Raw genomic sequence first — 14481 nt, 5'->3', positions numbered from 1 at the left:
GCATTGGTCAGGGTCCCTAAATTCCCAAGGCCATAAGCGGCTGCTTACCTCGCTTATAGGTTAAGTCCGCCCCTGTGTCCACAACCATACTGAGGTTATATGAACACAAGAAGTCTATTTTTTTAAATTCCCTGACGTTAACATATATAGGATACAAAGCCCAGCCATTTTGTAGCCCACCGCAACATGGATGTACGAGTGCAGATTTCACCCACAGAATTGATTGACACGGCAAGTATTAACATGTCTCCATAGTAACATGTATAAAATAAAACAGGATTTGGAAAAAAAACTAGGAATAAAAGATCTGTTCCAACTCTTTGTATTAATTAGTCATTTCTTTCCGCAGCGGTGGAGTTGCACTTCAGTATTTTGGCTTTCGGCAGTGACAATTATTACACTACACTAAACTGAATTTCTACTGTAAAAACTGGATTGAAGTGGTTTCAGTTTACAAGAACTTCATCTATGTTAAGCTGCTTTGACACAATCTACATTGTAAAAAGCATTATAGAAATAAAGATGAATTTAATTGACTTTTTTTATACTCTCCACATTCATTTATTTATATTCCTTCGGTTTAGTACCTTTAATTATCAGGGGTCGCCACAGCCGAATGAACCGCCAACTTATCCAGCATAGGTCTTAGACGGCGAATGCCCTTCCAGCTGCAACCCAGAACTGGGAAACATCCATACACACTCATACACTACGGGCATTTTAATTTAATAAATTCACGATCTTTGGACCCAGTCGGGACTTGAACTAGCAACCTTCTTACAGTGAGGTGAAAGTGCTAACTACTGAGCCACCGTGTCGTCTATATTCTCAACATTTTTGTTTTTATTTTTATTCCACACAGCCATTTTATTCTACAGTTCATTACACTAAAATAGTGTTCAGTATGAACAGAATATGAATTTATTGTGACTTCACCAGTCAGCATTCCAAAAGAGGAAATGAAAAGAACAAGTGTTCCATGAAATGCTCTTCTAAACACACTGAGAGCTTTTTGTAAAATCACCAGACAGAGAAACATTACTTGGAGTCTGACAATGCCTGGCCGCAAACAGTGCGCTAATTCCAAGTTTCTGCATGCTCCGTTTTTCTCTTCCTACTTAGAGACTGAAGCCTTGAGCTGACACTTCATCAAAACAAATACTAATTCCCAGTCTGTCTGGCCATCCTCTCTCCAGCATAGAGTTGGCGTGCCATTTTGACTGCTTTTAATTTGACTTTAGGGATATGATTGTTTCAACTATTGTATTGTTTTTTCATCATCTGTTTTATAACTCATTCGTTTCGTGACAGCAAACATTCTACTCTTCAGACTGTATGCAGTAACAATTCCATTATGTTTTGTTGACTTTAAAGTGAAAACAAGCACGTTATAAAAATGCAATTCTGCTGATGAGAAACTAAACTTAGTCACTATATGAGCTTGTGTTTTCAATAGTTTATTATTATTATTATTTTATACTGATTACTTTACTAAAACACTTTATATATGTTAAGGCAATAGCACATCTCAAAATGAAAATGTACTCATTATTAACTCTTGGTCAAGTTGTTCCAAACCTGTAAACTTTGACATCATTGATACTATGGAAGTCAATGGTTACAGGTTAAGCAAATATCTTCTGAAATATCTTCTTTTGTGTTCAACAGAAGAAACTACTTAAACAGGTTAGTTTGTGAAGGGTGAGTAAATAATGATGACAATATTCTGTTTTGGGTGAACTGCTTTTGAAAGTTTTTGGGTGAACCATTTCATGGTATGCAATTCTACAAACAAACCAACTAGTATGTGTAAGTAAATTAATGAATCAATAAATAGAGACTAAGCTTCAAGATACCGTTTCACCAAACTGAGCAATTGGACAAAGACGGTGACAGAAAAATTACTGATTATAATACTGTGAGAAATGTAGAACTTTTTGGCTTACTTTAGAGAAACTGTCCACACATAACCATCACTTCAGCTTGTCAGATTTGAAGCTAAGCCTAGCAAGAGCAAACGCCAAACATTAAATCAAGACAAAACACAAGGCCTTTTTTGGAGGAAACTTTTGGTGGTCTAGTGAGAACTGAGCTGATTGTTTGGTCCAAACCAAATCCAGTCAATCATCAGAAAACATCAACGATTCAGTTAAACATTGTGATAATAATACAAGAATCACACACGGTAGGGTTCAACCGGTTCAAACAGAGGATATATAAAAAAGTATCACCTGAAAACGCGGATTAATCCACTGGACTTCTTGTCAGTGGTAGAAAAGGCTGGACCCTATTCATAAACTTTTAGCTGGGTCCCAAATGGGACACTATACACTATGCACTATGTACTTATGCACTTACAAACTCTTCTGCAGAGTATATGTATGTAGTGTTGTCCCAAATGGAACACTAATATTTTTATTAAGCGGAAATTTAAACAGTTTCCCAGATGACGTTTGACGGTTGCCAAATTAGTGAAATAAATAACCAAAGTACCAAACAATACCTGCAATGAGTATAACCGCATTCACCATCGGGAGGCGCTATAATCAGTCTAGTAGGAGAATTTTGCTTTGACAATCCAAAATAAATAAAGCTATCCAACATGTGCGCCCAAAAGCTCCGCCTTTTCCGCCACGTGAGCAAAGCAGCAGCCCTTGTCATTGAGTGCTTGAAGTGTCCATCATTACACACTTCATTTTACCGGTTGAGTGCATCATCTGGGTAATTAAAGTGAACTTATTATTTTTAGTGGTGGGCAAAGAGGCTTCATGAAACAAATGTCGAAGCTTCAAAACGTTTCGAAACCCCACTCTTCGGTGAGACCGCTGAAATAGTTTCAGCAAAGAACAGCTGAGCAAATTGAGGTATTAAAATCCACTTTGTTAGAAAGTTTCTGTAAGTGACTTAGTGGAGTGGTTAGGGTTTCTGACTACTGAGTGGGTAAACTGGGTTAGAATCCAGAGTGATAAAGCACTTTTGAAATGGTTTAATATCAGTTTGAAATGCTTTGTTCTTGTATCGTTTTATTTCAACATTGTTCTGAGATCCGAATAAACACTGTGAATAAATATGTCTTGTTTTGGTCATAAAACATGGTCGTTGCAAGATCAGACATGGTTGTAGCCAGAAGTTAACAAGAATTATTTATATTATTCAATAAATTTCCCATTGTATTTTTTTAACATCTACCCAAAACCTAAACCCAACCATCACAGTACTGTAAAATATTCATTATTGTGTGATGAGTATTTGTACAAGTCGGGATTCGGACCCAAAAGTCATTTGAAGCTCAGTAAAATCATACAGACGCACGGTCCACTGCGCTATGTAAGATAGAGGCTTGATCTGACCCTGTCAATCAAACACAGATTCGGATTATGCTTCGGTGCAGTGTTTCGGAGCATTTGCGCTTCAGGATCTCGATACTGTGTCGAAACGTCACGTCAGCCATCCCTAATTATTTTTAGATTTTTCGGTGTCAACGCACTTACATTTATACTACAAAATGGCGTAAAATAGTGCATAAGTATACCATTTGTGACGCACCTTATATGTTTAATTTGAGGATGCAATATGAGCTCAGTTTAACCCCCTCTCCACATTAGATCCGGATACACTTACTCTGTACGCATTAACTTTGATTAAAATCCTGAGTCATCGGAAGCGCGTGCCCGCAGCTATGAACTGCACAGATTAACTGATTCACCCTCACTTCTCTCTCGCCTTTAGAACAAGTGTAAAAACCTGTTAAAACATGCGAATTTTTCAAACAACATTTAAACTATATATTTTACTGATAATTTTTAAATAGTTTTAATGCAACCTACCAAATTCAGATTTTTTAAAAATTACTTTTATTAAATAAGTTTTTTGAGCGGTTTGAGTGCATCTGTTTTCCTTTACGATAATTAAATTTCATGTGTCACCAAATGAAAATAAAAACAAGATTTTTAGACAAAGTAACATTTTTAACGAGAAGCCTTGAACATAGCCTGTTGTTGTGATGTCAGAATGATGACGTAAATTAATTCTGTTCATGATCTTTAATTCGGTTACTTTCTCCATAAACAGATTTGCATCTTCACCAAAACACATACTCTGTTAGTGTTACCAGAAAAGCTGCTTATTATGGTCAAGTGTGAAGGTCTCCGTTTTCCTGGAAATGTGATTCAGTAATTAATACATACCTCATTAATTACTGCTGTTTAAGAATCCAGACACTTGTTTTTATATACTGTGGGTGGTCTTTGTACATTTACCATATGAGGTTTAACCACTAACTACAATGATCATCCTTAAAATCTTTCGAAAATGGACCTCCAGCATTTAGGAAAATCATCTGTCAGTGATAAACACCGATGAACATTAATCTCAAAAGCCTATTAAAAATAACTGCTATTACAACAATATTATTACAGCAACGACACACTCTCAGAATTAGAGACGCAAGACTACTGGTGTATAAATCCTGAGTTATACATGGTGTGCTTATGAAAACAGGTAATTAATCATCTGAAGAGCTTGCTAGGTAAACCTCTGAATGCTTGAACAAGAAAGTTAAACTCACATTCATCTTCAAATACACTGCTCTCTGTATGGAATGTAAATTTCTGTCATGTTTCAGGTTACAAAGACTTTTGTTATCCTTTCCATTTTGATACCACAGGACTCTCTTGTGGATGAAGTGAATATAATATCTATAGTACATATAGTACATAGTGATCGCTGTATTGCAATACACCACTAGAGGGCGCAATGTGATTGAAAAGTGTCTTCCCAATGGAGGCTCCAAGAAAACAACTAGAACCAGTTGGCCCATACTACATATTGTTTTTCTTTGCCAAATAATGCATGTTTATTATGCTACATTGCATACATCCATGATTTTTACATCCATTCAAGTAAGCTTTATATAAAATTAGCTGATACGGTCCCTCAAAAAACAGAGGATAACACTTTGTTAGCACCATTGACAGACAACAAATGAAAAACATTCCACATTGAAAAAAATAGCATTAGAAATCCCTGTTTTTAAATAAGTTATTTAATACTGGTGTGATAAATTGCTATAAACACTTGCTTGTGATGTTTTCAGTCAGCTTCATAAGAGGTACAGAATGGATGGCATAAATAATTCATAATGACTGTCCACAGCAACTGACCACCAGTCAATTTCAAATAATGAAACAGGGAAAACTGTAATAAAAGTAACCTGCTCCTGGGATGCCAGTGTTTATGAACTTCTGATCTGAACCGGCTACTCAAAGTATTCCTGCATTACAAATCATAATGTAAGAACAAACTCCTTTTAAAAAATACAGATGAAATAAAATTCAAGGGCTCATTGTATCTTAATGTTTCAGCAGTTTGTACTGCAAACCCATGAGGCACTTCAAATATTATCTATAAGCGGAAGTCATCAGCTTGGTTTCAAAATGCCCAAGTATAGAGCTGAAACACATAAGAGACTAAAAAGGGAAATGAAATGGTCTCTTCAGGCCTTTATTTTTCTATAGATGTATGACCCACCTGAGGAAAGTCCTCTTACCTTGTCAAAACGCTTACAAAAAGACCTAAACCACAAGTCCTGTCAAGTTCAAAAATACACACACATATATATATATATATATATAAAAGTGCACCAGGGTTCCTTTCATGTAAGAAATGATCTCACTTGAGAGTTATCCACAGTTTCATTTTCAACATCGGCAGCAAAAACAGAAAGACTAAGCTTTCAGATTTGTTACTGCCTCAGGGGTGAGAGGGAAAACAACAGCTTTTCAGTCTGTTAATCTCAGACAAGAGTCAGTTCCTGTCTTGAAACTGGAATGCGTTTGAAATGGGGATGTTCAGTTCTGTCTTACAGTACGATGGAGTTACTGCTGAGAGGTGAAAAGGTCCTCCAGAGGGGTGTAGTGGTTCAGGCCTCTTGATAATCTCATTGGTTGGTTGGGGTTTCTGGATGTTCATCTGAACCCCTCTTTTACCTGTGGGTCACCTGGTTGTTGATCAGGCCAGGGAAAGTGTCTTCTGTCTCTGCACTAAAGGAGCCTCCTTTAAAGAGACAGAAATACAGTGATGTTTACTATATGACATCTCATTTAGGGGTGCACAGTGTATCAGTGTAAATGTATTTGAACACTTTAAGGTTTACTTAGGAGACTTTTATTCTTTTATTTTGAAATGAGCTCTATAATATTAGCTATGGGGTGGCGCAGTGGGTAGCACTGTCACCTAACAGCAAGAAAGTCGCTGATTCGAGGCTCGGCTGGGTTAGTTGGCATTTCTGTGTGGAGTTTGCATGTTCTCCCCGTGTTACCTCCGGGTGCTCCAGTTTCCCCCACAAGTCCAAAGACGTGGCATAGGTGAATTGAGTAAGCTAAATTGTCCGCAGTGTATGTGTGTGAATAAAGGTGTGTGGATTTTTTACAGTGTTGGGTTGCAGCTGGAAGTGCATCCGCTGCATAAAAATCATATGCTGGATAAGTTGGCTGTTCATTCTGCTGTGGTGACCCCTGATTAATAAAGAGACTAAGCTGAAAAGAAAATGAATGAATGAATATTAGCTATATAGCTAGATTTAACAAATAGTCTTTATTTTATTTGCACTAGTATTAAAAGGTTTGGCATGTAACATTTTAAAAGGGTAAATGTCAGCATTTCTTTAATAAAACAGAATGAAACAGTGATAATATGAAACAATATTAGAAATACATATGTTTTTTTTTTCGCATTTGAATACCTTGTAGTTAGGCCTGTCACAATAATCAATATATTGAATTATCGTGCAATACTTGGGGATGACCTCAATCATTTTTGCCATTAAATTTGCAATATATATTTACAAATTAAGTTACATTAAAGCCATTTGACAATGATGTTTACATTCTATTAGCCAATAGGGCCAGACAGAATCTGCTGACATTTTTTGCTATTTCTGCAGAGAATTATGTAAAAAATCTGCAGATTTATGCGCAATGATTTTAGGAGCATCATAACTTAATATATGAAAAAAAAAAAAAATTGGTTTTTAACTTTTATTTAATGTTTACAATGCAAATCCAATTAGATCCACCTATTTGGTAAACAAAGCAAGTCTCATATAATAAATCTACTAAAACACAGAAAATCTTACTGTACAAACTGTATTGTAACTAAATCATAAGAACACTTTAATATTACTATTATTATATCACAATAATATCAGTGAAATTAATTTGAAAACTAAATAAATAATATACTTACATTTACACAAGTAAATACATAGACTCAATGATGGGCTAAAAATCTGCAGAAATCAGCACGCGTAGATTCCGTGTGGGCCTACTTATAGGACATTTATCTTTTTAACATCAAATTCTAGAATCTAAATAACCATAAGCATGTATTTTAAAGTGTTTATGGCTATTTGCATTATTATGTTGTTATTTAATCATTATATAATCAATGATATGAAATGACATCTCAAAATGACAATAATATCGCTTATCACAACAATTTCTGACACAATATATCACACAACAAAAATTCCTTATTGTGACAGGCCTACTTGTAGTATGTAATGTAACCCCAGAAATGTTTTTTTTTTTTTTCAAGATTATTTGATAAACGAAAGATGAAAATAAAGTTTCAAGAGTTCACACTTAGCTGATGATTGATTATAAAGCGAGTTTGGCATGCTGTCCCGGGAGAGAGCCCTGAGCTCATAAGATCCTCCCTTCCGTTTGCAGGGCGAGAGGAGAGTTTGAGCTCAGGTATGTCTCGAGAACTCTCACTTATTTAGAGCTGATGACAGATTATAAATTGCTATGAAGAGATTTACTGCTGGTTAAGAGCTCGACTATAGTGCTAATTTAGATTGATCAATTCACTTATGACGCATGTTTTTGGACTGTGGGATGTAACCGGAGAACCCGGGTGAAACCCACGCGAGCACGGGGAGAACATGTAAACTCTGCACAGAAACAACAACTGGCCTGTTAAGCATTTGAACCAGTGATGTTCTTGCTGTGAGGCAACACTGCTAACCACTGGGTCACCGTGCCGCCCTATAAAGGGAAAGGTGGAGGAGTAGGAGAGGAAGAGGGGATTCTTCAAGGCGAAGATAACTGAAGTAAGAAACTCTGGTAATTTATAGTAAGTTAGGAATCATCTCATTGGTGAATCATGCGTTAGTTAATGCGGGACCAGCCATAATCAATCATAAGCATGTGATCCTCTCGAAATTAGTTTATAAATAAACTTCCCTTAAAACATTATTTATAGTTACTTTCAATCAATTTAATGCATTCTTGTTGAGACTTAATGAACCAAATGTTTTGATCAGTCTAGTATATTCAACATTCATAGTTCATTTACATTTTCATTCATTCATTCAATTTCCATTGGCTTAGTCCCTTTATTAATCAGGGGTCGCCACAGTAGAATGAACCGCCAACTTATCTAGCATATGTTTTGCACATCATATGTTTTTCCACCTGCAACCCAGTAATGGGAAACATTCATACACAACAGACAATTTAGTTTATTCAATTCACCTATAGCACATGTCTTTGGACTGTGGGGGAAACCAGAGCACCTGGAGGAAACCCATGTCAACATGGGGAGAAAATGCAAACTCCACACAGAAATGCCAAATGTCCAAGCCGGGACTCCCCACCGTGTCACCCCGTTTACACATTGTCTGTTTGTCAAATCTATATTTAAATTTAGCATGAGGGTATTAATCATAAAAAAAGTAATTCCTTAAAATGTTGAATTAATTTCCAGTGCGAGTAAAGAGGTCTTTATGACATATTGCTTACCTATATGGCAATTATACATCCATATACGGTGACCGTCATATCGGCATCTGCACTTCACAATGTTATTGGTGTAATCCGACTCAGCAACTTCATAATTGGGATTAATTATGATCTGTCAGAAGGAGAGAACAATCAGCACAAAAAATACAAAAAGTCGAAAATATGATTACATTTTTTTTATTATTATGAAAATGTCTTCTCTGGAAATGCGAAGTGGAAATTTCAACCTGGAATATGTAGTCTCCCGGTTTAACATCTGTAATGTCCACCCACTGGCAGTCAATGTCATGTCTGTATGTATCCCAGCAGCCCACTGTGATGCCCTGCTCGCCAAAATTCGCACACTCGTACCTCTTCTCAATTCCTGATCGAGTTAACAAAATGAAGAGCACATCCTCATAAGCTCATGCTACCACAGAATCGGAACAGTTACTGTGGGCTTCAAAAACATTCGTTCATACCTTCATCACATTCTGAGTCCTCCAAACAGAAGCTTGCTTTGTGTCCTTCTGCCACCTTAGTGCCATTGATGCTGAGTAGGTCATAATGGGTGAACACTTCCATGCTATGATAGTGCCTGTAACATTAATATGGAAATGAATTTGAAAATCATATGTCAGGTGTCAACTCACACTTGAGTTAGCATCTGCGCCTGTCATCATGAGACAAGAGGCTCATGCTCCAGACTAATCTTGAACAGCTTGATCTTTTCACTTCTTAAGACCTCAATGTGTCATCAGGAGGCACACATATTTTTGATATGTCGGTATTTTGTTGAGTCTCAAGCGCAAGTGATGCCAGGGACTTTTACTTTATGAATCTTTAAGCTAAATTGGCAATCTTTTAATTAAAAATACAGTAAACACTTCAATATTTTGCATATGAACTAATTTATTTCTAGATAGCATGGTTTGCCTTTCTCAAGCCAACATGCTGTTTACTTTGTCCTCGAAACCAAACGTGTCTCCTCCCAAATTTGGTCAAAATATGTAATAATATTACTTTTCCAAAATAACAAGTAAAGTAATGCATTACTTTTAAAAATAAGTAATATTATTTGAGTTATTTTTAAAAAAATGAAATGCGAGTTACTTTTTAACTTGCTCAATTGGCTTTCACAAAATATATTGCTGAATAAAAAATGTGCTAAGTCAGATTTAATCATACACGCAATGAGAGAGCGTGCTGCGAAGTGTCGGCTCACACTCTTCATCATCATCAGGTCTCCTTTATCACAGCAGATGAGTCAGTGTACTGTTCTAGTTATTGAATATCTTAGGATATGGGTTTATTTCGTGTCAGATGAGTATCTGGTATACTTACTAAAGACGCAAACCGTTTCACGACAACTCCGTTAAGTTTAATGAACTGGGTTGACAGGTTCACTTAGAATATCCGGTTAAAACAAACAATTAATTCACGAATCGCCCATCATCACTACAGGCTGTCAGAATGTCAGGCCGGAAACTTACATTCTTGCAATGGATTCTTGCTATTTTTAACTCATCGAAGAAAAGAAGTGGATTTTTGTTAAGTGTAGATCATGTGTAAGTAAAACTCTTGACAACTGCTTAAAGCTAAACAACAAATGATTGACACCAGTCACGATTTCCAGGTAAAACAATAAATTCGACAAAACTAAAGATGGTTATTGCTTTTATTATTGGTTATTGTTGAGGAGATGCAGCCACGGTCTAACGTTACTGTGGAAGCGACAACGTCTTGTAATATAGTACGATTTTTTCTTTTTTTGTGGGAATCGATTTACACATTTGTTAAGGCCACGTGAAGAAATCTATTCAATGTATAAAGCTGAAAGATTTATTTTGATTTGGGGATTTTTTATCGTCTTACTATTCATTCTGTTATTAAACATTTTGCCTTAGTAAATTATTTCTTGTTAGTACTCTTAGGCTTTACTGCAGTCTTTATCTCAATGGACAGTGAATTAACTTAACTAATAACACAAAACATACAAAAGTAGCAAATACATTGCATGCTGTCATTAATCTGTATTTACATGTACAGATCTAGGTTCAGAAAGTTCTCAAAATTTTATTTTATCCTACATTTTTTAAAGGAAAATGATTGTGTAGTTTATATAGGTGGTTGTTAAATGCAGAGCTTCTCTATACAAAAGGTGAAAAACACCTGCAAGTTCTGAAAGAGATCAAACCTCAGCCAGGTGTAGAAAAGTTATGCAAAAGTAACTCAAAATTAATATAATTCATTACTTTTCACAAAAAGTAACTAAGTAATGCAAGTAGTTACTTTTTTGGGGGAGTAACTCAATATTGTAATGCACTACTTTCAAAAGTAACTTTCCCCAACACTGGTGATCACATTGCGATATCGATGCTGAAACTATACATTGTGCAGCCCTACCTGTGACAGTCATGCCAAATCCAGTTCTCTCTGGAGATTTTGGGCCTGAAGTCTGATTGTCCATTGTTGTGGATCTGGGAGGAGAAGCGGAGGAGCCGGCGAGGAGAGTTGGCAGGAGTGGCACTGGAGGTGCTGGCCAGGCAGTTCTCCTCATAGGCACACTGTAACATGAACATAGGACGGTCCTCCAAATATGTGGTCTGTTCCACCACCTGGGGGTTTAGCACCAGATCTGGAGCAGCTGGAGGAAACAAAACATTTTTAGCTTTTTTTTTATTTTTTTTTTAACAAATGCTCTCCTTAGTGTTCTTTTAGAGTGCTGTATGTAATCTGTAAATAAAATGCTTGTTTAAAGGGAGAGTTCACTCTACAATGAAAATTTGTGTAGAATTCCAGTGTAACAATACAAACCGGCGAAATGGTGGGATGTTTTTTATATGACCACCAGAGGTCAGTGTTTGTCCAGAAATAAATTGGTTGAAGCTAAAATAATTATGTACATATGGTACAAATAAAGGCTCAAGGTTGACAATGACAAAAAAAAAGTAACTAGATTGAAATATTTAAATGATAATAATCTTACTCTCTGAGCAGGAAACTCCAGCAGCGAAGCGTCCTCCACCTTTAGGACAGCTGAGATATTCTCCATGATGCAGACAGTGGGAGAGAGACATTTCCGTTCCTGCACACCTCACTCCACTCATAACCACTGCATCTGCATTCACTGCACCGGGCCAGTACCACGTCTCCTGCACAACGTATTACATTTCAGAGTTCAAGGGGAAATCTCTCAGGAGAAATTATCAAAATGCACTGAATTTAAATACAGCATACTGTATATCATACAGTGTTAGATTATTAAAGATGACCCCAGTAATGTTTACTCATGTGAAAAAAAATGTTGGCACTTTCTTCATCTGTAGACTGTGGTTCAGATTGAGTAAAACAATTAAATGAAATGTAGTTCACATAAAAATGAAATTTACCTGTCAGAAACTTTGCAACTACCTTAAATAAAAGATGTCAAGATATCAAAGGTGGTTATAAATAGAGCATTGCTCAAATGGCACTGAGAACTGAAAACTACATTAAAGGGATAGTTTACCCAAAAATGAAAATTTACTCACTATTTACTCACCCTCAAGTGGTTCCAAGCTTTTATGAGTTTTCTATTTTGTTGAACACAAAAGAAGATATTTTAAAGAATGTTCAGAATGTGAAAACGATAACCATTGACGCTAACAGTTTCAGGTTTTCAGCATTTTTCTGAATAACTTCTTTTGTTTTAAACAAAAAAAAGAAACTAAGACAGGTTTGTGACAAGTAAAGGGTGAGTAAATAATAACAGAATTTTCTTTTTTGGGGGATGATCCTGCTGAACCAGCCAAAGTTGGGTGGTTTTAGCTGGTCGACAACCCTGGTTTTAGAGGGGTTTGTAAAATGACCAGGTTGGAAATTGACCAGCCTAAACCAGCTAAAACCAGCTTGACCAACCTGGTTTAAACTGGACATAGCTGTTTTTGCCTAGGCTGATCAAGCTGGTTTTAGTTGGTCATCTCCAAGCCTGACCAGCTAAGACCAGGCTGGAAATGTCTGGAAACCAGCCTGTAATGACCAAAACCCCTCTAAAACCGGCCTGGTTGACCAGCTTGTTCGAACTATTAACTGCCTCTTCATGTTTACTGTATAAACATGTGAGCTACATTTACATCACTAGGTGTCGCTAACTTTTCTTTTACACCAGTCTTATTAAATACACCTTCATAAATGAACATATGCTAGATATTAACATGATGAAAGAACACAACACAGAGTGCAAAATAACCAGAAGATGGTGCTATTTTCCATCAATCTCTTAAAACGTTTGGAGCTTTGTTCTAATTGAGGAAAGTCCAAAGCAGCCTAAACGTAGCTTAGCAAATCAGTTGCAAAGTCTAACGGCAAATACAAGAGCAACTGTTAGATAGCTCAAATTAATATCACGAGCAATGAAATGTTACTTTGACATTACATTTTATATTGAGTTGCCTTTATTAAAATGCATAAGCACTATAAATCAACCATTTCATTATTTAAAAAAAAAAACAGAAACAGTCTATATAGCTTAGCCATTTCCAGTCATAAATCACATCAGCCCAACAGTAACATTTTTAAAAGCAAACCACTGCTCCTTTTTCCAACCCTGCAGCAGTCAACAGTCTCATTCTTGCTTATTATCTATTTAAGATCCATTTGATGAAGAGATATAATTTTCTCTTGGATTGAAGTCTCTAACTCTCTTAAATGCTTCCCAGGTGTAACAGTTTATCTTTACCGCTGTCAAAGCAGAAGGGAGTAAAGGTTTCCATTGGCAACAGTAAACACATACATCTGTAACTGTCAGAAAGCATGTTATTTAGGAAGGTTAAACCGAGGAAAACAGGCATGACTTAAATAGCTGGTTGGTCTACTAATGACCATTGTTTCTCAATAAGAAACATCATTCTTTCAAGCCAAGCTGTGCAAAATGGATCAAAGCCATTTGAAAACACATCAGAGACCAATAAAACTGGGAACCATTTCAGACTTGTACATATACGTTTCCTAACAGTAACTCATTTTGTCCCAAGCTGTAAAACGTAAGAATTCTGCCTTGGATGTAGTACAAGTGAGCCACTGTTGGGGAAAACACGAGCAACATTTGAAAAACAGCTTCTTTATGGCTATAGTTGACAAACAGAATCACAGAACATTCTTCAGAAGGTACAACCAGACCGCTCTGCTTCCAAAAATACTTTGATGAATTGACAAATGCAGTGTCACTAGACTAGACAACATGCCTGAGGAATGAAATCCTGCCATTTCATATTAACAGCCAGAAGATACAGCTAATCGATGCCACAGGAATCATGGTGTCACAAAATGTTCAATTAACCCCAGCATTTTGAAGGATTTTCACATTGACGGCCATCTGAGAATTTTCTATCACGATATTCTAGATTCAACATATGATCATATTCATGTTACATATTAAGGGTGGCATGGTGGCTCAGTTGTTAGCACTGTCACCTCACAGCAAGACGATCACTGGTTCGAGTCCCGAATGGGCCAGTTTTTGTGTGGGTTTTGCATGTTCTCCCTGTGTTCACGTGGGTTTCCTCCGGGTGCTCCGGTTTCCCCAACAGTCCAAAGACATGTGGTATAGGTGAATTGAATGAACTAAATTGGCCATAGTGTATGTGTGTGAATAAGTGTGTATGGATATTTCCTAGTACTGGGCAGCTGGAAGGACATCTGCTGTTTAAAACATATG

General features: G+C 36.6%; 1 protein-coding gene across 1 annotated transcript in view; it reads right to left on the bottom strand.

Moving 5' to 3' along the window:
• Positions 1-4827: 4827 nt before the first annotated feature.
• The window catches only part of loxl2b (lysyl oxidase-like 2b), a 47705-nt gene continuing 38051 nt past the window's right edge, over positions 4828-14481 (bottom strand). The window contains exons 9-14 of the mRNA XM_056457845.1: positions 11773-11938; positions 11190-11430; positions 9266-9381; positions 9032-9168; positions 8805-8916; positions 4828-6054 (exon numbers count right to left, since the gene is read on the bottom strand). Of these exons, the coding sequence (XP_056313820.1) occupies positions 5984-6054; positions 8805-8916; positions 9032-9168; positions 9266-9381; positions 11190-11430; positions 11773-11938 (843 nt within the window). The 3' untranslated portion in view covers positions 4828-5983. The remainder of the gene's footprint in view (positions 6055-8804; positions 8917-9031; positions 9169-9265; positions 9382-11189; positions 11431-11772; positions 11939-14481) is intronic.

This window comes from Danio aesculapii, chromosome 5, assembly GCF_903798145.1.
Source record: "Danio aesculapii chromosome 5, fDanAes4.1, whole genome shotgun sequence".
In the NCBI taxonomy this organism is placed as follows: domain Eukaryota; kingdom Metazoa; phylum Chordata; class Actinopteri; order Cypriniformes; family Danionidae; genus Danio; species Danio aesculapii.
Note: the sequence above shows the minus strand (reverse complement) of the source record. Positions and strands in the feature narration are given on the sequence as shown.